The sequence below is a fragment of the Lepidochelys olivacea genome, assembly GCF_965140295.1.
Source record: "Lepidochelys olivacea isolate rLepOli2 genome assembly, chromosome: 14".
Taxonomy (NCBI): Eukaryota; Metazoa; Chordata; order Testudines; family Cheloniidae; genus Lepidochelys; species Lepidochelys olivacea.
Window position 1 is genome coordinate 6,024,134 of NC_140424.1, and position 24,709 is coordinate 6,048,842.

General features: G+C 45.8%; 1 protein-coding gene across 1 annotated transcript in view; it reads right to left on the reverse strand.

Moving 5' to 3' along the window:
• Positions 1 to 1,973: 1,973 nt before the first annotated feature.
• The window catches only part of MAP2K6 (mitogen-activated protein kinase kinase 6), an 89,977-nt gene continuing 67,241 nt past the window's right edge, over positions 1,974 to 24,709 (reverse strand). Inside the window, exons 10-12 of the mRNA XM_084648007.1 lie at positions 23,429 to 23,568; positions 18,823 to 18,868; positions 1,974 to 12,381 (exon numbers count right to left, since the gene is read on the reverse strand). Of these exons, the coding sequence (XP_084504133.1) occupies positions 12,304 to 12,381; positions 18,823 to 18,868; positions 23,429 to 23,568 (264 nt within the window). The 3' untranslated portion in view covers positions 1,974 to 12,303. The remainder of the gene's footprint in view (positions 12,382 to 18,822; positions 18,869 to 23,428; positions 23,569 to 24,709) is intronic.

The following is a 24,709-nucleotide window of genomic DNA, read 5'->3' on the forward strand; positions in this document are numbered from 1 at the left end:
CCACAAAAGACAACAGCAATTAGATCAGGGCCCTACATTATGGTTTGGGTTGTTTTGTTTTTCAGGAGGGAAGAGCTACCTAGCCGATGCAAGGAAGTGAAACAAAAGCTTTCCTAGCCAAATTGCCCAGCTTTTCAATACATTTCAATGTCATTTTCAACCATTTTCATCTATCTTGACATAAGAGCTTTGGATCAGCCACAGAATTTATGTCTTCGTCATATAGCCTATCTTACCAGCTCATGTATTCTTATAAGGGCCTCTGAGGTTAGGAACTGGTGAGCAGCAGTGGGAAAACACATTGCAGGGGAAACAGGTGGGCAAAGACTTGTTAAATAAAACAAACATAAAGCAATGAAAAGATTGATGAAAATGCAGTTTGATGTACTTTCGCCGATAAATAAATATTTTACATTTATTTTTAATCTCTCGTACTGTTTTAAAAATCTCCTAAATGGCAGATTTAACCTCCCCTATCCACATACACACACTCTCTTCTGGCTTAGTGCAGCTATTGTATTCACTTTCAAGACAGGTTACTTGTGCATTTTGAAGCAGAAAGCTGCAAAGCTTATTACCTGCTTTGATAACTCCATTTTCTCCCAAACGGTATTGGAAAAGCAGAAAGTAAATTGTGGACAGACATTTCCTTAAAATTCGCTTCAGATGCATGAAAACATTTAGACCCACGTCCTTCTGCGATCCTTACTTCTAATGAGTTCCATATTCTGCAACCCACTTCCCAACATTTGTTCACAGAAAAACCAACACAAAAAATTAAAAGAGAGATGCAGAGACTTCTCTTGGCAGAAGGGCCAGTGACGTTTTCATACCAGCAAAAGAGAAAGGCACCTTTACAAATGGCAGGAGGGAAATATAAAGAACAAGACTTGCTCTGACTTCACAGGGAATTTTGTTGAAGAGCAGGAATGAGCCCTCCATTATTTACTCTACCATTTCATCATCCAAAGACCGCATACCTGTTCTGTCCTCTGTATAACAAATGAGGAATGTAAGCAGGTGCATGTTTGACCCTACCAGGCCACAGGGCTTACTGATTTAATAGCTGCTGATTGCAGTGGGTCTACTCCTGGGACGGCTTGCAGAATCAAGCCCGAAAAAGTCACCCACTACCTCTCAATTCAGAATAGGATTAACTATCACAGCCTGGTTCTAGCAGCAGATCCTTGCCACGGAGTATTCCAAGGACACGGTGCAAGAGGTGTTGGTGGCTATATTCTGCCTTTGGAATGTGTGTGCTATGTCTGCTGATATCAATGGAAGTTGGGTCATGCATATCCAAGGGCAGAATTTGGCCCTCCAAGTCCATGGGTGATCTATGACCTCATAACACAATAATCATAACCTTTGATTGACATCCAGTGACTATCTGACTGGCCAAGAGTTAAAGAAAGACTGAAATGCTCCATGCAAATTTGACATATAAAGGGATGGAGCGACCAAGTCAAGCAAAGACTTAGACAACCAAACGTCTTTAATCCATGGCAAATCACAGATTTTATTTTTCAGGTGGAGAATTACAGGCATTTAAAAAAAATGTAAAAGGTCTTTCCTTGCAATTGCCAGTGGCCGTTTTGGTTAATCACACTGCGATACTCTCAGAATTTACTGACTCCATGAACCTTAAACTCAGTCAATCTGTTTTTGAAGTCACTGTTACACCCAAATTGGAACTCTCCCTCATCTAGTGTTACCATTGTTTTAATTTTGGCTACAAGATCTAATTAGAAACTTCCAGGACCTTCAACTAAAAGGTGTTAAAAAAAAAAAGATTCTTATTCCTACGTCTAATTACAGGGCGGAACAAGTTAAATTTCAAACTGTAACAAATATAATAAAGAAAAGGAGGACTTGTGGCACCTTAGAGACTAACAAATTTATTTGAGCATAAGCTTTCGTGAGCTACATGCATCTGATGAAGTGAGCTGTAGCTCACGAAAGCTTATGCTCAAATAAATTTGTTAGTCTCTAAGGTGCCACAAATACTCCTTTTCTTTTTGCAAATACAGACTAACACGGCTGCTACTCTGAAATATAACATAAAATACTAATTAGCCAGCAATAGACATTTGCCATTTCAACACTCAGAGGATAACAAAGAAAGACAAGGTAGGTAAGCATAAGGGAACAGGGACAATGGCTTTCTTTAGTACATTTTGGGTGCTACCACAAATGAATAAATAATAAGAGAGAGTAGTTTCCACTTCAACGTATGGAAAAGCAGGAGACGCTGCTTTACATGTGCCCATTTGCAATGCAACTGGTGTTCCACTGGTTTTTCTACTATCTGATTCTAGAAATTTCATCGCAAGACATTTTTGCTTTTTACAAAAATTCCCACTACCCCAGGAAAGAGAAGATTGTAATGCTGCAAATTTGGAAACTTCATTTGTTTCGATGCCAAAAAAAATCAATCAATCAATCAATCAATCTTGGCCAATTTTTTTAAACCACTTGATTTCAAAGTTTCAGTCATTTCTAGGTTTTTTCCCCCTTGATAAGGGTTCATGTTTATTCCTAACTTGCAAGAAACAAAATTTAGCAGCTTTTTGTCAAAGTTAATTTAATTTCACCAAACGGAAGTGAAATGCAAAGTTTCAAGATTTTCAAGATGTTGCTGTGAATATTTCAGCCAACCTTGATCAGTACAATGGCAGTTGTCACCGCAAAGACCATTCACATGATTCACAGCTTCAGAGATAATGAAAAGGTGACATAGCTTTGAAAATTCATTAGCTATGGTAGGATATATCCAAAACAATTTGTGCCACATTCTACTGCCATTGACATTAATGTACTCTGATAGAATTAGGGTCTAAATCTGGAGTGAGTGCTCTGTGTTGGATGGAGAGTTCTGCATTTACACCAGAGTACATTACAGCAGAATTACATCCTGATTAAATAGCTATGATTCTGACTGCAGTTTATTTCAGTTTACCCCATGAGCAGCAGGTAACTTCTTAACTCTTCTGCTGCCCTCTGCCAGCTCATAGTAGACCCTTAATGTACCTCCTTAATACACCTCTCACATCTAGTACTTCCTATCTTTTCACAGTATTCTTCTTAAACAAAATACACGACTGGACTGAGAAGGACTAAAAACTTTAAGAGACTGTTCCTGCAAATTCAGGGATGGCTGAATGTTCTTTTAGTTGAAAAAAATACCACTCTTACCTGAGGAAAGAAACGTAATGTTCCCATCCTTTGGTATTTACAATACTTCAAAATTCATCTGCCAGTGTAACAGAAAAATGTGTAAGTAAAAGGCTGGACTGGCTAAGTCAAGGAAAATGCACTCTACTGAGGCAGAACTACCGCACAAAAACCAAACGACAGTCCAGTGCCCAGATCTTCCGCTGACCTCAGACATTGTAGCGTCACTGAAATCAACAGAGCAATGGTGATGTACATCAGCTGAGGTTCTGAGCCTTAGACAACAGCCCATCTGCCCGCTGTTCTGAGAGTCTGTTTCAAAACCTCTTCCTTTCAGTTAGGACTAATTCCTCACCCTCCTTCCTCACAAATATACCTATATGTACAACAACCTGAATCTGTAGCAGCTTATCCTTCATTAATACTCTGTGCGATACAAGCGACGGGCCAAGTGTTAGTTATACGGCACATCTGTACTTCAAAAGTGCAGTCAATGCTCCTGTTCCTCTCTCAGTCATTGGAAGGAGTGAAGCACTCGGCAGAAACCTGGGCTTTTCCTCATGGATTCAGTATGAAGAATGAGATGGGACAAGTCATTTCACCCTGAGGCTGCAGGGCCCAGTTGCTCATAGATCACTAGGCCAGAAGGGACCACTGTGATCATTTAGTCTGCTCTCCTGCATAGGACAGGTCAAAGAATTTCCCAACCTAATTCTAAGATGGCTGCTCTCACCACCACACCGTGGCCAAAAGTTGTACTCTAGTCCTTATCTCACGTTGACTTCTGGCACAAATTGGTGTGTGTCACTTCTGCGTACACGCGAGCAGAGAATACACCTGGACAGTCATATCACAGAATCTAGCACTGAGACTGAACTAAATCAGGGGCCACCCAGTTTCAAAAGGATTGAATGCCCAAATCGCATTTACCTTAAAGCTCCTTTACACTGTTCTGGCAAAGCGGAGGCACCTTAGTGTAAGTGAGACTCAAGACCACTATCACCTTCTAAAGGTGAAGAATTAGGGAGGAGATATAATCAGAACTGGCCTGAATCTTTCCTATAGTGCACACCAAAAAGACATTTTACAACCAAGTTAAAAAAAAACTTGGTTCACTTTCCCCCCCTTCTATTTAAAAATTCCACAATTCTGTCCTTATTGGGTTTGGCTGGGCCCAGAAGTGGAAGTAACATATCAAAATATCATCAGAGAAGCTATAAGAAGGTTGTTCTGCTCCGGCCAAACCCACAATGTATTGGAAATCTTCAAATGACATCTGATCTTGTGAGATTTCCATCACTACTTCCAGAGGACTTTAGAAGCTTCTGAGCTTCTGCCTGTTTATCCTCATAGAACCACTCAACCCCTGGAGTTTTGCCTCATTGCTTTAGGGAACCTGTAAATCCCTCTGGGAAGTAAACACAGTCCACATTGCAGCATGGCTGTGGATGTGACAGATTCAGATCTCTGTTCCGTTGGTGTAAATCCAGACTTGCTCCATTTCTGGAAAAGATTTTATCGAGCAACACTCTGATACAAGCAACAAGCCAAGCTGGGGCATGCATTAGTGGGCCCCAGGTACACCTCTCAGCTGGTGGTAGCCTCCCATCGGAGGTATGCGCCCATGCATGATTTAATGTGGCTCACTGCCGTATCATAAGTCACTGGACAAACAATAAATCAATAAATAAAAAGGATCCTAAAAACAACAGCAGGCGACGCCCCCGCCTCCCAAAAAGCTGCGGAAATCCCAGGAACACAGGGCAAGCCTTAAAGGATGGCCAAAAAAATGAGATGAGGACATTGGTAGCCAATAGTTTCCATGCAGCTTTGGGATGAGAACTGTAAAGGTATAACAGCTAGGTGTAAAATAACACACAGTCAAATTCATCTCTGGTGGACCACCACTGGCTTCAATGAGGAATGAACTTTCCCTAATAGACCTTAAGTCATCTATTCCTTGTAATAGGATATTCAAAGACAATCCTAAAAGGTGTCTCCTCTCATTTCTTGGCTTTGTAGAACTTCCCTTTGCTCTCTTGTCTTTGTACTGCTGCCAAAGTCATGTCCTAGAAACACACTGCCAGATAATTTATCCTTACCAGCTAATACGTGTTCTTATGCATATCTACTCCCTAGCCACATTTATCAGAATGGATTTTAGTTGATCTTAAGGTTCTGCTGCTCTTTGCTTGAAGGCCTGCACTGGGACTGCCTTGGGGAGATAAGAGGGGGCTACAGTAGGAATCGGTATTTGATAAAAAACATTTTGATGTTGCAAAGGGACGACTTGTGTAGTTGGGCCATGTGCTAAGCAGATGCACCAGACACGGGAAAGGAGCTATCTTCCCTCCCGGGCTGCTTAGTGCCTGTAGCAGCCTATGGTATATGGGATGTACTACACGGGCATACTCAGTGAGCTCTTATGCTCTGCTTCCCACCAGGAGCAGAAGGGAAATAGGAGGATCAGCACTGTGGCCAGTTCCTTGGTATTTCCTCTGCCTGCTGCCATACAGGGACTGTGCTCCTCCCCACACATCTTCCACTGTTAGATTACATTCCATTTATGCAGCCCAGCAGCCAGAGGTCCATGGGAAATCTACTAAGGAACAATCCTTTGCTCAACATGCTCACATTTCGCAACGCCACTTTGTCTCTCCTGTGTTCAAAGGAAAGCATCAACATCAGCATCTGAGATGGGCAAAGGGAAGGCATCAGGACTATAACTGAGCTCTCGCTTCTCAGACTGCCAGTGCTGAAGGTCATTCTGCTGCTTGACTTTCCTGGAAGATTTCTTTCTCCTGTGCCACTACTTGAAATATTTTTTACTAGAGAGGGTTTGTGCAACCAAGCATTGCACAGCAGTCATCTGCCCATAGTTCCTATACAACGGTGTCCTTGCCATGCCCACAATAAAAACTCAGTCGACAACATGCAAAGGCAACAGGTTTGGGAATTAAAAAAAAACCCCACTGGGAAGGGGCAGACACTCTCCTAAGTGAAATCAACTGACTTTAATGCGTGGCATCGCAGGGGGTTAGTAAATGCTCTTTCAACTAGAGAAACACATCTGTCTCCTGGGGAGACCTCAACAGCAGCTGTTTCTTCCCATCGAGGTGTGGGGGAGCAAGAGCGCTTGCCTGCCAAAACTCGTCATATTCCATATTATCCACCTGCTCCACTAAAGGCTGAGCTGAAGTATTAATTTGGAGATCTCATCTTTTTTCACAAGAAACAATCTGGATTTCATAGTGGAGCAAAAAGGCCAACTGTGCAGACAAAGCTCTGTAACACCTCCTTTGCTGCTTTCAAGGAAACAATCAACTAGGGGAGGAAGTTACAGACTATAAAATATGTGGACATCAGGTCAGTTATGTCTCTTTTATATACACTTCTCACCCCAGCCCTCCCACTATATAAATACATATGCACAACAGGGAGACAAGATTCCTTAGACATAAACAGCCATAATGCGGCAATAAAGATTAATGAGTGGAACTTGCTACTTTATGTGAATCCAGGGGAAATTTCCATTCATTAAACTTTATTATTGTAGAATAGCTGTTTATACAAAAGGGGCCAGAGTCTCAGCCGGAGTAAATCAGCGTCACTCTAGCTAAATCAATGGAGCGACACCAATTTATGCCAGCTGAGAATCTATAGCCCTAACAAGTCTCTTTCCCATTTTTAGGGTCAGGAGATTTTACTCCATTAATAGCAATAAACATTCTGCAATATTCCCCCCATGCACCAATAAAAGCAGACCAGTGAAGGCAACTGTTTGTCTTGATCCTGCTCCCATCAGCAAAACTGAATATAACTAATTGCTCGGTAACTGAAAGATATCAATAAATAGGAGGAAATTCAATGAAAAGCAAAAATATGTAATTAAGAGGCTGGAAGGGGCTGATTTTTGAGCTGGTTTGGGGGCACGCTAACCTAGGAGGGATGTGATAATGATCTCCATCTGAAAGTGTGTAAGCACCAAGCATGGTCCACGGAGGATGGACATCAATGAGATGGAAGAGAGGACAAGGAGCATTTTGACGTGTTTTTTGCAGCAGGGACAAGAAGTGATAGAAGCCATTCTGCTTGAGACTTTTATAACTACACTGGACCAAGCTCTAGTGAATGGGCTGCAAGGATCCATGCTGCATTGGTAGGGAAATGGATAAGATGGCCTAGCAGGTCTTTCCCATCTACAATTTCTACGAAAGGTTTGAGGCAGACTCTTCTACTGAAGCGAACAGCAAGAAATACTGGCCATGTTTGCGTGTGTGTAAATGCCTTTGTTGTGTGCTCCCTCTGCATATCAAGGAGATCCTCCCGCTCCACCCACTGCCTCCTTCTGCTGGAATCTACAGTGTAGACACAATCCCCGTTTCACACCACCTATCATCTGGGGCTGAAGGGAACAAGGGTGGTGTTGGCATGACACCTTTGCCGAAGGAGCAAGCATAGGCGGCCCTTGTGAAATACAAAGAGCCTGGGGCCATATTCTGGCTGCCCCTTGATGGCTGTGCGAGGTGGGGAGGGAAAGGGGTGCAGGGAGCTCCTTCGTTACCAGTGCCCACATGCAGAAGGCCACCAGCTAGCTGAGCCAGAGCTTCTTAAGCACAAGGTGTAGGGCAGCAGCACTGTACACCCCAAAGAGAGCACGACTGGGCGGACTGGCATGGCTACGCCCCTCCCCCTCACCTGCCGATGTGCAACGGGGCACATGGGGGAGTGCGTGCTTCCCCATTTAAAGAGCCATTTCTGAGCAAGGCCCTCTCTAGCTCCCCCTGCCTCCAGACACAGCCACTCCACCACCACAAACCCAGCCCCTGTGGGCGTGAGTTAGGAACAACTCCTCAATAACCAGCAGAACACGGTAAAAGAAAGGACGGATCTCTGTTTAAAGTCTTGTGTGATGCGTGGGAAAAATCTTCTCCAGAAAAAACAAAATCCTACCATACAAACAGCAGCAACAAATCCACCCCAGCCCCAGCCTTCCTTCTGAGTGTGTGATGGAGTGAGGGAACTCTTGTGATGTCCAGAAATAGAGTCTTGGGAAGCCACTGACAGAACACTTTTCACCTTCACTGCATGAGCCAGAAAATTAACCCTCAATACACCCGTCCTGGTAGGTGGTGTTATCTCTATTTTTACAGATGGGGAAACCGAGGCAGAGATTACACACCTGCCCACTACCACAGTGTTAGTAAAAGAGCCACCACAATGGTAATCTAAGCGTTTAAGGAATCCTGGCTCCCAATCTTGTGCTCAGACCACTAGGCCATGCTTCCCCCAAGACGACCTGTGGCACACTACTTTCAAAAGGTTTCAAATGATCCCCAGATGTTACAAGCTTTGTTTTGATATTTGCCCAAGATGGATGCTGAGATACGGAGCAAATCTCGAATTTCTCCACTGACCCACACCTAGCATGGTCATTTATACTGGGCAAAGTGGGTGTGTAATGCTGCTCAATCTGAATTTTCCACTCACATCACCAGTGGCAAATTACACTTACTCTGCAATGATTCAAGGGCCTACCCAAGGTGAAAGGCAGCAGAGAATCAGGCTTTTGAACATCAGATAGAGGAATGGGGTGACCGTTTCTTTTCAATAGTCCTTCTTTCTTGTTTTGTTATAATGCAATTAAACCAAGAAGATTTTGGATGAGCCAGACATCACAAGAGTAAAAAGCACAAAAGAAAACATTCGACCTGTAGTGTTGAGCCATGCACAATTCCGTTTATAGGGTTACTAACTGCATACAACACTGACAGTTTTCTGTTGGAAAACGCTGGGGATATTAATATCTGCTGTTAATACTGATCTTTGACGGTATCCCATAAATTCAACCCGTCAGTTACCATGGCACTGGAATAAAGGTGCTCTGAGGTCAAGGGAATTTAGTGTCCAAATGAGATTTATATTCCAAGAGAAAAAAGGCAAAACCGATCTTTAACGAAAGCATCAGATCCATATGCAGGAAAACCAAAGGCTGTTTTTAAACGTTATGTTTTTCAAGTGAGAATTGACGCTGGAACCAACTCTATAAGCTGGCTGGCTGGCTGGACTTTTGCTGCATCTGAAGACAATCAATCAAAACAGCTCGGAGTCTATGTGAAAGTGTGAGAGAGAAAAGACAGACACACACAAAGCTGAAAACCAGGGCGCAGATTATGAGCCCCCCAGTGGCCTTTAAAATTACACTGAAATGTAAAAGAACCTTGTGTTTCATCTGCAACAAAACATCTCCTTGGAAGTTCCCCATGGGATCATGTGAGAGAGAGGTAAAACTTACAAAGGGGTGCTGACGCAGGAGAGCAAGGAACCTCTTCACACAAAGGGTAATGCTATGCTGTAATCACTAGGCATGACTGCAGCTCGAGCAGACAGACCCAAGCTAGCTCTAATTTAGCTAGCTCAGCGCTTAGGACAGGGAAACCGAGGCAGCATGACTTTCAGAGCAGGCTGTGCAAGCCAGCCTGGAACCCTGGGAAATTATTCATTGGGCTAGCCCAATCTGCAGCTCACACTGCTGCCACTTCACGTCTCCAGGACCCAAGCTAGCTTTGCTTGGGTACGTCTGCTCAAACGGCAGCCCCTGTGATTATAGCACAGATATACCCAAATTCTTTGTAACCAGTTTAATTCTTCAGGACCCTGTGCCCCCAGGGAACTATCCCACAATCCAAACTCTGAACTCTCCAGAGTCTCCTCAAACAACGGACGTAGCAAGTATGTGGTGCAAAATGATGGGATCCTGGTGAACGAGATGGTAGAACTCCCATAAGCACTTCAATTACTAATGACCTCCGCCCTGGACAGATGCAATGCAAATTACCATCCTCCCCCTCTGACCTTGCAAAGGAACAATGCAGCCTTGGGGAATTGGATCACTTCACAAATGGATGCTTTGGGCTCGTCCACAGAGTTACGCCCATTTCCACCAGCTGACGATCTGGTGGAGTGTGTGAAACAAGGCACAACTTGGCCCTGAGTCTTGTGCCGCAGTGAGAGCTACTCTTCGGGCAGTTCCTTTCTGGGCCTGAATGGATTTCGAGGGATTTCAGCTAGGGCTGCTGTGGATTTTCGTATTACTTTCCCTCTCCCCACCCTAGCTCTGCCTCAGTGGATCTTCGTTCCCCTGATACAGGTGAGAAAGGCAAAAAAAGGTGGGGTAGGCCTAAGACTGGGTCAGAGCGGGAGCTTTCTGTTTCCCGTAATGCAATAGAAAAGGCTGCCCTCAGCACATAAGCTGGAGAAGAGGAGCTCTCTTAACTGGCATAGCACCAATTTTCCCGGCTGTTCTGGAGCGACATGGGGCTCGGCTCCCAAATCGGCAAATCTGGAGCTTCTGTCTGTGACCCTCCCAGCAGAGAGGCATAGTGCTGAGCGGGTGTCTTTTAAAAGACAGAACGGGGAGACAGACATTGCACACATGCATTCTGCCTTGCCGGGAGGGTGAGAGGGAAGAGATCAAGGGAGACAAGGCGCAAAGACCGGATTGCAGTGAAAGAGCCAAGTCAGGAAAGCTGATCAGGCCACGTTCTGCTCGGTGACACCAGAGTGAATCCGTAGTCAGTGGAGTCACCGAGAGCAGAGCTAAGGTCCATCTGCTCACCCTACAGAGCACTAGTTACTGTGTTAACACGAGAGCAGCATTCTTATGCTGTCTTTCCCTCCCATCCTGACATCCCCAATGTTCTTCTCCCTTGGCTAGCAGTTTTCTTTGTGGACCACGTCCAATGGCAACAAGCTCCTGGGATCGGTGTAGCTGTGGTTTCCTTGCGGGTTTTCCTGGACTGAAGCCCTCCGAGGGGCACCTGCAGTGTGTGCAATAGCCTAACACACACAGCTGCATCGATCATCCTGACCGGCCCTGGATGTGAATCAAACTGCACTCCAGCAGGAGTTCCTGCGGAGCTCGTTAGCGTTTCAAATGACTGTGGGTAAGTTCAGGGGATTTCTGTCTGTGTAGTGCTTGGAAATTTGGAAACCCACCCTGGGACGTAATCCTCTGACCCTGCTTCCCCCTTTGCAGATATCCAGCCATCCATAATGTTCCTTTCTGTTCAGGGAGGACAGGAAAACTCCCTTCCGAGGCCAAAACCACCACAAAATCTGAACTCTAACATCAGCGCAAGGTTCTCCATGAAACGCTCCCGAATTCATAGCCAGGTGAGGGATCAGCTATTGCCTCTTCACATTGCCACGCACTTTAAAACGAACCTTTCCTCCCTGCATTAGTCCCAGTCACTACGTTTCTGCCTCAGGACATCACTGCCTGTCAGACACGCGTCTAAACCGCTGGAACCAGAGGCTTTAGCAACGCCGTGCGCTGGGAATGCACCGCAAACACCATGAGAACCAAGCTGCGTTTCCTCTTTACGTGTCATCAGAGCAATCTCTCCTGTGCCCGACCGCGTCCCACATCATGTGAGATCCTATCAATCCCCTCAGCGTGTTTTCCGAGGTAGCCCCGGCATTTGAACCAAGATCCTTGTTAAAAATTCTTTAACAATGCACATTAAATAGTTTTCCACAACATACAGGCTTCTTCTCTCTTTTTTTTTTTCTTTCCTTTTCTCCTTTTAACCCTTTCCACAGCAAAGCCCTATAAATATTGCTTGCTGTAGCCTCATTTTCGTCATCATCATCACACGTTCATTCTCATATAAAACAGAAATCTATTCAATCCAGCACTTAACATAAATATTAAAATAATGGAAGGGACAAAATATAAATCTACATACAACTTCATGACTACCATAGCACCTATTACCATGACAAAAGCAATTTGACAGAAACAAGGGAAGAGGGTTGAGGAGAAGGTTGGGGCATGGAGGGGAATGGCATTTTGACAGTCATTAAATATTTCAATCACCCTTGTTAAAAATTATTTTGTTTGTTTGAAGGGTGCCAACCTTATTAAAATTCATTTCACTAACCAGTTCACTCTATGTCACTATGGATACCAAAGAACCCTTTAAAAACATTGGTGAGGCGGGGATTTAAAATTTTTTTTAAAAGGCGACTTTCTATTGGTGCTTTCGTGACCAAGCCCCGCCGCACACCCCTTTTCCCCTAAACCCACCAGTCCACAGAAAGGCAAATCGTGTACAAGTCCGTTTCTCAGTCTCCCAGGATGAGTTTTACAAAAGAAGCCACGCCTGTCTCTTTGGATTCGTGCTGGGTGAAGAAAGGGTGTTGCTGGGAAAGAAAAGAAAAGAGAACATATTAAAATGTATTATTCAAACCATAACCACCAAGATGACATTCTCAGTGTCAGCCTGGCAAAATTCTACTCAGTTGGGGAAAGTCTTCCTAGTAAAACAATATTGTTTCCCCTACTAGCACCATAATGGTGTCATTCAGGTGGGTAAGTACATATCGTGTCTGGGCTGGTAAATGAATGATATGTGGATTCTCTATATCTGGACCCAAATGGACCCCGCAGTTTTCTCTGGCTCTCTAGCTCCAGTATCCTCTGCTGTCTACTGTCCCTCAGTCCTGGCAGAGATTAGCAATATTGGAATGGACTGCTCACTCAACTCTACGTGGGTGTTGGTGGGTGTATAACGTAGAACTTCTATTGGTCCAAGAGTGGAAAGGCTCCTCCTCTCTTCCCAGATGAAAATAATAATTATAACACTTTGTCAGCACCTTTCATCTAAGAATTACAAAGTGACCATTGGGGCACGTGAACCCCATGTGGGTAGGAATAGATGGAAACGTCCTGACAAGCCCACAACAAAGAGAACAAAGCAGTCCAAGATGTAAACAACATGGCACACGAGAAGATCACAGTAGATATAGGTTTACACAGATGCTTTGGGCCCAAGGCAAAACAAGGAAGGTCAGACAAATGCTGGGCACATTAGCCTTGAATTTGTCTCCTTCAAATATATTTGATTTATATATTATAAATCAAAGGCATTGGATCATTGAACTGTGAAAGAAAAGAAAGAAAGAAAGAAAGAAAGAAAGGTGTTATCTCTTATTTTAGTAGGCAGAGACATCTCTCAGTTGAATTTGCATTCCCATCCTCAGGGAAGATACTCATGCGTTTGTTAGGGGTGTGCAGTCAAAGAGCATGCTCCCACTGAATTCACAGAAATGGGACTAACAGCATGAATATAGTTCCACAAACGTGTAAACGTTTCCACGGAAAAGCCTCTCAGGGAAACCGCATCCTCAGTGAATATTTACCAAGCTTCCAATTTTATTTCTTTATCCCTTTCCCTCTGCTCAGTTCTGTGTCTTGTTCCTTCCCATCAGCAACTGTTAAGGCTACTTCATTCTTAACCACTCTGCAGAGAGGCCAGCTATGCTGGCTGGAAAATGATAAATAGCTATCTATTTAAACACTTAATTGTAACTAACATATTAAGGCATCCAGCCGGAGGTTCTGTCTACATTTCTGTAAATGGAAAAATATGTGCAAAAAGCAAAACAAAAAACAAAACAATCCCAAACCCTACTTCGACCAGAAACTAACATGTGCTACTGACGGCTGCATCTCAGTGGGTGAGATCAATTCACTTAAACCAGAAATCACCAAGGCTTTGAGCAACACAGCAGCACCACCACTGCAATTTGCCAGAAGCAGGGTGAGGCTTATCTAACGATCAGTTATTGTTATTATTTATTTGATTGAAAGGAGAGCCTAGGAGCCCAGTCAGGGACAAGGACCCCACTGTGCATAGAACCCAAAAGACAATCCTTGCAGAGCTTACAGTCCAAACACCAATGTGCGTAAAATGGAGCAAACTGCTATGGCCCTCATCTTCATGCAGGATGGGGCTGTGGTTAACGCACGGGGGTGCTGGATTCAATTCTTGGTTCTGAGAAAGTCTTGCTTGGGCCAATCTCTCTGTGTCTCAGCTCCTCAGGTGTAACGTGGAGATCATATTACTCCCCAACCTCACAGGGGTGTTGGGAAGATAAATTGGGGTGCTCAGACACTACTCTGATTGGAACCATATAAGCACCCCTCACAGACAGGTCAACATGGGTGCATGACCCAGGTCCCAGCAGGCAATCTCCACCTTAAGCTAGGAGGTGTGACCCATGGAGACCAAAAGTCCCGGCATGCAATGCTCCACCATGATCTGTGTCGGTTCATTCTGCACAGACCTAAAAACACAGCTGTCCATTGCCTACTCTTGCCTGTATGGCACAGCAGTATTGAGAATGAGAGGGATTGCACACAAAGGTCCCATACACCTCACTGCAGGTATCTCTAACTTACATCCAGGCTGGTTTACTATTGGTTCATGAGAACATAAGAGTGGCCATACTGGGTCAGATCAATGGTCCATTCATCTAGCCCAGTATCCTGTCTGCCGACAGTGGCCAATGCCAGGTGCTTCAGAGGGAATGAACAGAACAGGATAATCATCAAGTGATCCACCCTGTTGTCCAATCCCAGCATTTGGTAATCCAGTGGGAAACAGCTAGATTTTTAAAGATTATGGGCAGAGGTTCACATGCATAATGCCCACACACTTGTGTAACTCTTAGTGCCTGTAATTTGCACATGAAATTGCTGAGGGGAAGCCAGGTGCGTTCACATACAAGGGCTAGTTAGGCACCAAAAGGGCCATTTGTGCGCTCGTCCAAATGCCAGGGCACAGCTGGGACGACAGCTAATCAATCTGGCTCAAGGTGCAATGTATTAGACGTGCCATTGCAGGGAGCAATAAAATCTCTGACACCTCAGCAGATTTGAGAGACCAGGACTGCAACGAGGCTTCATGCTTCTAAACTTTCATCCATTTTAGAACGTTTTCCTGGACATTTTGCTGTATTGTAATACCCACCCTCCACTCTTCCCTCTATCTCCCACTTTCTCCCCCCCACCTTCAAAATGAAAGAGCAAAGGCTATTTTGGCTGTGAATTTTTCACAAATCCTGTTTGCTCGTTTTCTCACTGCAGGCTATGTTCTGTCCTGGGTTACACCCAATCCAGCGGGTGTTAGTTTCGGAGCGAGTAGCCATGATTCCCTGTGCTCAGTGACCTACACTGGGCCTTCCAGTCACCGGCATGTGTTACCAAGTTTTTGCTGAATATTCCTTGCTGTTGCGTGCAGGCATCTGTGTGCAGTGGGAGTTATATGGAACCGCAATAGGCAAATCCAGCTCAGGAGAGAGATGCCACTGCACGGATCCCTCAGTCCCCCTACATAAACAGCAGGGCGTGGCAATCACTGCCTGAGTGCGGGGGAAGGAGACCTGGCCCTTGCCCATCTCCCCAGTGCTTACCTGAGCTACTGGCATTGGATGCTAGGCTGAGGATTTCAAAGAATCTACTTTTCAGATCATTTCCTTCACCCTTTCTCAGCAAAAATAAAAGCTCCCTGTGGCACCCTAACAGTAATGCAAGGATCATACCCAGACGACCTACTCACTCTGTGTAAACAATCCTCCAACACTCCTGCTGGGCAATCTTAACTGCTCATCGCATTTCAAGAACCCCCCACCACACCTCAAATCTGAATTCGTCTGACATTTAAAGACTTTGTCAAAATCCTTCAAAACGTCTCACTGATGATATGGGACCAATTTAACTGGAGTCGGCTACATTGACGATTCCTGGCACAGGGGTCCTGCTACTCCCTTCAGCTTCTGACGCACAAGACGGTGAGCTGCTGGATGGAAGAAGTCCCTCCCGCAGCTCTCTTGAGGCTGGGCATGGGTGGGGTTTTGCTTTTCTGCTTGTGTTGCAGAAATGCCCTGCCAAGCCATGGGAAAAACAGCAGATGTGTCACCTCTTGGAGAGAAAAAGGCCCTTCACCTGGCTTTCTTTAAAACACTAACGTGCAGCTCATAAAACGGAGGAATGAAGAGCATGGATCACAGCCTGACTACATGACAATGTCTAAAGTGTACCCAGCTCTGCCAAAGAACATCAGTCCTGACCTGCAACACCTGCTGTAGCCCCACGCCCCTGCCCGGCTCTGCCAGTGCACCTTAAGTCCAACCCTGCAATACCCATACTTCAGTTCAGGGCTTCGTCGCAGCTCTCCTGATGCCCCTCAACTGAGACCTGCAACACCTTCTACTCCAGTTCAGGTTCCAAGTACCATCCTGCCAATGCGTCTCAATCCAGATCCAAGAGCCCTGCTGCTAAATGTAATTTGTTGTCTTGCATCTGTCAGTAAAGTCAATACAAAGTCCCTTTGCCAATAATCTTACAACCTAAATCAGACATTGGATGGACAGCGCACGTGAAGATGTCATGGGAGCGGTTATGGTTTAGGCTTGGCACCTGCATTATAAGCTTTGTTTGTTAATGCAGATCAAAATTACTTTTTGTCTGTTGCATTGACCGAGTGGAGACAGGAGAGGGTGGTTGGACGAGGGAAGAAGTGAGCTGTCTTAGGGTGGATTTGAAAAAGGAGAGTGATGTAGCTTGATGCACTAGAGGCTACTCCAAGCATAGGGAGCAGCATGTAAAAAAGGTTCAGAGACACAACTGCAAGGAGGAGGAGGAACATCTGAGAGAGGCATAGGTTTTAAGCAGAGAACAGGGCTCAAGCAGGTATGAGACAGGAGATAAGAGCCCGGAGATCATTTCTGCTGATCAGAGATAGTCACTTGACGCAAACCATGCCATTATATGAGTAGAGGCTAGGGAAAGATGCACTAAGTGACCTGAGTCACTTTTCACAAGTGCCCCGTGAACAATTCTCACAGCAATTCCCATTATTGTTTTGGTCACATGCTGATCCCTGCAGGATCTCAACCTCAGCCACTGGCTGGAAGAGAACAGTGCGCAAAGCTAATTGCCCAGCCACCTCCACATGACCTAGGCTGTATTTTACAGCCTGTAAGCTGTGGGAGAGGGATTCCTTTTGTTGTTTCATGCTCCATTTCACCTGGGGAAACAGGTTTTAAAAAAGAATTAAGCACAGACCACCGGTATCTGTTTTCCCACTACTCAAGTCAGAGAACACAGAGTCACATTTTCCATGAGAAACCCCAATTCCACAGGAAAGCAAAGAGCAGCCGTGTTCTAAAAAGGCAAGTCCGTTCCAGTACCGCAACTCGTAATGCCATTAGAGAACAGGAGAGAAAAAGAAAAACCACCCCAAAACCACAGGACCTCACAACATTAACATCTGCCGTAAAATACCACAGTGTTGAGATATGTTGGAAAGGTGATCCAAGGGCCTAATTCAATAGACGTGAGCACAGCTACCAATGGGTATTATGCTGCAACAGACAAATCTGCCCTGGTGAGCCTTTTTGATAAAAGGCCATTTGGCAAAGGTCTGAGATTTGCTTTCTCTCTACATCTATCTATTCAATCATAAATAAAAACATTTGGTCTTCCCTTTGTCTGAAAGTCGGTGTGCAAGCAAAGCTGTGTGTAAAGTAGATCTCTACATAGTCTAATCGCATTACAGACCCCAGCAAAAATGCCACAGGAATTACTCACTGCTTACAAGTAATTTTTAAAAGGTGCATGACCTTCCAGTGCAGAGAACACCTATAGAGTGTTAGGAACCTCAAAGCTCTCTTACAGCAGGTATCGCAAAGACCCGTAAAGTGAGCCGGGAGGAAGCGACGAGGGAGGATACTTTCATACTTTCTGACTAACTTCCTTCCTGCGTCCCAGCAAATGGAAGAGGTGTTGGAAATGGCAGGGAGGGAGTGGGACATGCACCTGGGGATGGACAAAGCACTGGGCTAAAATAGAAACCAAGCAGAATGTCTAGGAGAGTGGGATGTTAACTTCACAAGCAGCTATTCAGCTCTGTTATTTCTCTCTCTCGTGTTTTCATCAGGACTCGGCAATTCCAGATTCTAACCAGAAATAGGAGCAGAAGTAGCTCCAGAAGATCAGGAGAGAGGTTCTGACCAAAGTGCAGTCTGGAGGTACAAGACACCCCATTGCATAGCCTGTTCTTGCCAAATCAGTTCCTACAGCTCTGGCTGAGTTTAGAGCAGTGTCTGAACAGCTGGGAGTTCACCTGTAGCTAAGCACACTTGACCTCTGAGCCCCTTTCAGCACTGCCCACAAATTACCTTGCATTGCCCTCCTATCATTAATCTTTTTCCACAGTTGCTTCCCCCAGCCCTGCCCAAAGCAAATATATTCCAAGCAGCAGAAGAAATTCAGTACGTGAATGCTTGTTTTGGTCACATGCTGATCCTGGCCAATAACATCTGGAAATCATTCGGTTCAAAAGCCTCCTCTCCAAGTTGCCATGGCAATGAATCTCTGTTGCACGTTCTGCTCCTGCTGCCCATGTGGAACAGCAATGAAAACTCTGCTCAGGATGGGTGTAGAAGGCCCTCATGCAGATCCTAGTGGAGAGTTTTGCCTTTGCCAACCCATCCTCATCCATCCTGGCAGTACTCCCCATACACCCTTGGTCCATTACACCGTTAGGGAAACATATTGCTCTTAGTTATACCAGTACACTTTCCTTTGATCTGAATGGGAAATGCACCTGAGTAACAAAGAACCAAATTTGGTACTTAGGCCAAGATTTCCTAGAACGAGTAGTGATTTGGGTGCTCAACTCCAGACACATGAAAGAAGGCATCCAAAATCACTAGTCCCCTGTGAAAACCTAGTCACTTTTGAAAACCTAAGCTTTAAGTCTGGCTACCATGTACCTTTAGCCTTGCCACACTCACCATAAGCTCTGGGTATGTTGGCCGTTCTTTGGAATTCTTCTTCAAGCTTAAAGGAAGGAAAGGAAATAAAAAGAGAATTATATATCTTGTATGTAATTTAAGCAAAGCCATAAAAATACACCACGCAAATACCCAAAGATTTAAGTCCTGCATCCATATTTTCGATCAACAGCCCTCAGATTTCAGGACCTTCCAGTGACTGGAGTATGAACACTGTAGATTTCCCAGCAGTTAGTTTGTTTTGCGTCACTGTGACTCTGGCCTTTCCACGGCTCTGAACAGCTGATGCCATTTCCTGAAGACCACGTTCCATGGCACATCTCTGAAGCATGTACTCCTTCCTCGGATTCATTCAGTCTCATCAGGAATCAAATAATGAGCTGGCCTACAGCTCATTAAAAAGTCAACCAGAGTCTTTCTATTGACTGCAAATGGGATTTGGATCAGACCTCCCCGGCAGTCCTGTTTTCCCCATTTGTGTTCTTACTTCACAAGTTTGGGTTTATTCAAAACTCCACTATCTAGAAAAAGACATGCTACAAATTTAGGGCCATGCTCCGATTGCAGTCTGTGCATGCAGACCCCCACCGACATCCTGGGAGAAAGCTGGCAGCCTGTGCCTTCTAGCGATCACATCTCACCCATCAGATCCTTTGCATTTTAAAACTTTCAAGATAACATCCATCTGCAGCCATGGGCCTCTCTAAATTATCCCCTCTGTTACTTCCTTTTCCATTATCTATTCATTATTTGTGGCTCTGTCTGCCAAGGTTTATTCCCCAAGTGGCCCGCCACAGAGCCCCAAGAACTTGCAGGCTCAGCACACTCAGTTCATGACCCCACGACAGCCCAATGGCATGTACCCTCACTCCGCCACTGTGGTTTTGAGTCTTGGTTTCTCAGTCCCTCAGCCAGAGCAGCTCAGTTCCAGGGCAAGGACTGCATGGTGGTAGGGGAAATTACTGCACTTTGTGTTTCAGTAAAATCCTCTCGAGCTAGATATGGACTCTGGTGGTCAACAAACATACAGATAACGGTGACAAGCTACACCACTCACTTGTGGTCCACAGAGTCATTGAATAATGCCAGGGCCATCAGCTGCAAAAACAAACAGTTGCCCCAGCTCTAGTGGTGGCGATAGAAGGATTATCTCGTGGAAGGCCAATCATGAAGGGAGAGTGATACACACACTGTCATAATAATTAGACCATCTACAGCATTGTTCATATGAGCTCACTGCAGCCGGCATTCTCCAATTAACCTTCCCATAACCCCTGAGAGCTAAGTAAGTACCAGGGGCAGAGAGGTGAAGGGATTTGGGGACAGACATCAAACTGCAAGTCAGTGGCAGAAAAGGAACCCAGGAGCTCTGACTCCTGCAGGTACATCCCTAGACAGCATACATGCTAGCCAATACATTGCACATCTGGTGAGCTCTGAAGGGACCCTCTGAATATATTCAGGGCAAAATCAGGGCTTGCAGAAGTTGGCAGCTCCTCAATGCTCCAGCAAGGGAGTGGAGAACTGAATGGCTTGGAAACCCATGCCTGGCTATTATTTATCTCTGCACTTCAGTTATGGCATGGGGACAGTTACACGGAACATCCTTTAGTCTCCTCCACTACAACAGATGGCTCGGGAGGCTGGTGGCTGGGAGGTTATTTTTGCTTCCCTCCAGCAGAAAATAGCTTCTAATCACAGGACGTAATCGCTACTCACTTCCTGATGGTGTATTTATGGGAAGAAGCTTGGAGTGATTTTAAAAGATCTTGACACGTCCATGGGGAAAGGTGTCATGCTGAGCAAAACAAAAGTGTGAGCCTCAGCTATGATAAGCCACTCCACTGTGGGATTTGCCAGGCCCAAGGGAAGTGATGGATGCCCGCTGAGTAGATATTTCCTGTCTCTTGCTGCACATGGTTAGCTCACGTTTACTGTAACCGCAGTGCATTGGTATAATGCATGTCAAAACTGCTAACTGTGGTAAGTGACTGGGAAGAGATGCATCATATCCTTCAAGTCTGCAATGAGTCAAGCTTCAAGTCAAGCTGAAGGTGAGCTTCAAAGCTTGGATGTGTTCTCATCCAGCGTTTGGTCTGTGCTCTTGTTAATTTAGACTTCATGGAAAAGACTCATTTTTGGATTACCAATCCCACGGCATACAGCGGCAGGTTATTACTGAAGGAATTTAACGTTAATCTTTAAGAAGCCTTTCAAAACCCACTACTGATCATCACTGACCATAGAGTTCACAGCAATATGGAACCTCTGGTTCTGCCAAATTCTCTTTTCAGTTCCCTGAGCTTCTTTAACACCTCCTACATTTCTTGTTTAAGATCAGCATCCCAACACCCCCAGATCCAATCCTGGCCAGAAATTAAGGGTCCAAATCTGCTTCCATTGAGTTCAGTGATGTTGAACCAGGCCAAAGACACCAAGGGCCTGGTTTTCAGAGGTCCTGAGCACCAGCAGCTCCCACAGACATCAAGTGTGATTGTGGATGCTAAATCAGGCCCTCTGAGATGCACACACACTTTCTTGCAAGTCCTAAAAGATAGGATATTATCATTATAACCATCGCAAACAGTCTGGATTTCCTCTTCTTAAACCTGCTGGTGAAGTCCATGTGACCTGCAACAAGCAACGGGGCTTGGAAAAGCAAATAGCTCAGCGTTCTTTGGAAAACAACAAGCTGCCCAGCTTGCTCAAACAACCCTACAATAACAAAGCGGCAAGCAGGCAAGATGGAGGAAAGGAAGGTTGTCTAGAAAGGAGAATTTCAGTGTTTGGCTTCCAAAACGGGGGGTGTCACTTCCCCCTACCCGGGGGGGGGGCATCAGTCCTGCTCTGTGTGTGTGTGTGTGTAGAGCAGAAGTGGGGAAAATGGGATTGATTCTGCATAGTAAGAGGAGGAAATAAATTCCAGGAACCTTGAGCACGTGGCCGATTTAAACAGGGCCCCAAAGCAGAATCCCAAGTACTGTTTCTTAAGGTCCACTGGGCTGGTGTGATAAACTCCTTCCTGGGGCACAAGCGGAGCTGGCAGGGCTGTGAGCCCTGACACTGGGAGATCAGGAACAGTCTCATATTTCTGCATTTGTCAGCCTGTAGCACTTCCCTGGCTACCATGCAAACAGCCATCCATCTGCCAACTTGGCAAACAGCAAGTGGCAAAACAGCAAATGGAAAAAAGAAAGGGGGGGAGGCCTCCAGAGTAGTTTCCAGGGAGGCTGAAGGGAGGAGCATTCAAATGCTGTAGGGCTGTTGCTAGAAGCTACTAAACAATGCACCTCAGGACAAGGACAAATGCCAGTCTATTTTAGGGGGCAGGAAGGATCTGTTCTTTCATGCAGCCTTCCAAACCTGCTGACAGCGCTAGTGTGCCCCAGGCTGTAACATGGATCCTTTACCTCTCCCCGTGCTCACCTCCTCTTTCTGCGCCTCCGGGCCCACCCTGCCCCACTGAAATCGACGCAGATGCCCTGCTGTAAGCCACAACAGAGCCTGCCCCCTGCACTGATCGAAAGGAAGATGTGACCGAGCTCTGAGTAAACTCTGAACTTCCACTACCCTCAGCTAGACACTCTGTGGCACAGCTTCCCGGGGCTCTGAGGCGGTGGGGGGGTCGTTCAGGGTCAGCGCTACATTTCCTGAAAGCCACAGGAAACAGCCATTCTCAGGCCCAAACACGTTCCACCCTGGATGCCTTACGGAAGGTTCACTCAGGCTCACGTGTCCGTGCACAGGAAAGCAGTGCGAGGCTGCTGATGTGCAGGGCCAGGGGTACGTGCATTTCTGAATCTTCTCTTGGGGGAAGCCACCTGTTGTGGAAAGAGAGGAGCCAATTCCAGGGCCCGGGTCATGGCTCCCCGTCGACAGCGGCACGAGGAATGACTTGGGTTGTTTAGTTATTCAGCAAAGAATATAGTGGCTTGAAAAATTCTCTTCCTCCATCTCACCTCTGGGGAAACATCCCCCAGGTCAGCACAACTACTTTGAAGTAGTTCCAGTTTGGGACCCACACTACTTAGCTAGTGTCCCCTTTAAAGATGAAATGATTTGCCATTGTTCTCTCTCGCATTTCTCCCTCATGTCTAAGACGTGTGAGAGTCTCTGGACAGTGTGTGTTATATGCCCCATACACACAACATTTGAGTCTTTGCCTAAAAAGCCAGGCTCGCTACCTGGGGCTGTGACTTGTAAAGAGCCATGCTGGAGATCCCCGGTTCAATCCCTCGTGTCGGCCAAGATGGGAGCCATCGCACACACTCAACGGGGAGTTTATACCAGCAGAATTAGGCTTAAGATTGGCGCTGATAGCACAATATCCCCCCAGGACCTCTTTCACACCCCTGACCAGTGACAGACAATTCTGGTTCCAGGCCCAGGGCATGCTGGGGCAGGAGGCTTCAGTTTTACTTTGTTCTAAGTGACGCAGCCAGCATTCAAGCCTCTTGCTCTTTACCGAATGCAAGGAAAACATATCAGAGCTACAGACTCCAAGCAGACAGGGCTCAGCCTTGGACTGAGCTTCCTGGATGCGTGGGGGCGGGAGGGGGGTCCTTCCTGGGTTTCCACAGCCAGAGCTCAGGAGGGATCCGCTTACCACTGTGAGGTAAAGTCGACGAACTCCGCTGAGAACTTGTCCGCCGGAAGCTGCGGCGACGGCTCCTCCACCACCTGTTTGAGCTGCTGGAATGGCGTCCCCCAAGAGTCATATGGAAACCGCAGGATCGCCAGCTCGATCTGGGGGGGGGGGGAGAGAGGGGCAGGCATCAGCACGGAAGACACCCCTCCCCCCCGCAGCCTCGTGGCTTTAAAGCCCCACGAAGAGCTCGAGTGACACCGGCAGTAATGAAGGGTCTCAATCACTGGCTCTGTCAGTTTCCAAGGCACCTTTCACCACCTACCCTGTCTGAACACAATGCGCACTCTTTCCCGCAGCACTGCTCTCTGGAGGGGCTGGGGATGGGAGAGACCAAGACATACCCCATTACTTAGCACTCAGCTTAAATCCTCCTCTGCCAGAACGGAGCATAGGAGCAGGTCCCTACTTTGCAAGGGACACTAGTGGAACCAGTTTTAAAACACAGTCAAGGGGGTGCACTGATTTTTCTTCTCCCATACCAGATAAATCAGTGAACAACTTTTTCCACTTCTCTTCATCTCATGCTTCCAGGACTCGATCCCCACTGCCCTACCCCCTATGCCGTCATTCACACCCCTGCAAAGCGAGTCTGTATCATCACCACCTGGAAGAAGGGAGAGGTGGATTCATGGTATCTGTACTGCATCCACTCTGTCAGCTTGTAGCTTTACTATTATTTGTATTCTGAGAGTGCCTAGAGGCCCAACCAAGACTGGAGACCCACGATGCTAGGTACTGTACATACCGATCATAAAGGTCAGTTCCTGGCCACAAAGATCTTACAATCTAAGTACAATGATAATTTCCTAATTTTCTTTTAATATGTATTATTCTGTGTGAAAGACCCACTCAAATTACAGGGGAAATGGACTATATAGCAAGTAAGTTAAATGCACAAAGTGAACAAATCTGAGATAAAACCTTTTCTCCCTCTTATCTCTCTCCATTACCCTACTCTCAGGTGTTAAAAATCAATCTTTGACCTATTGCTGTGACAAGTTAAGTTGGTGGAGTCCCTTTAACTCCAGTTTTCCTGGATTTCAGGGCAGATCTTCCAATTCTGAGTTTAAAGAGAGATTTTGCTAATAACCACCGAGTTTATTTTTATCTTTTTGAAATCAAAGAGACTCCGAAACGACAGACTCTCCGAGTAGGGATGGATGCTTCCCGATCAGCATTTCAGGCCCTTTGCTAGTGTTGGCTTGTACTGCCATCAGCTGGCCAGCTGAAGTTACACTC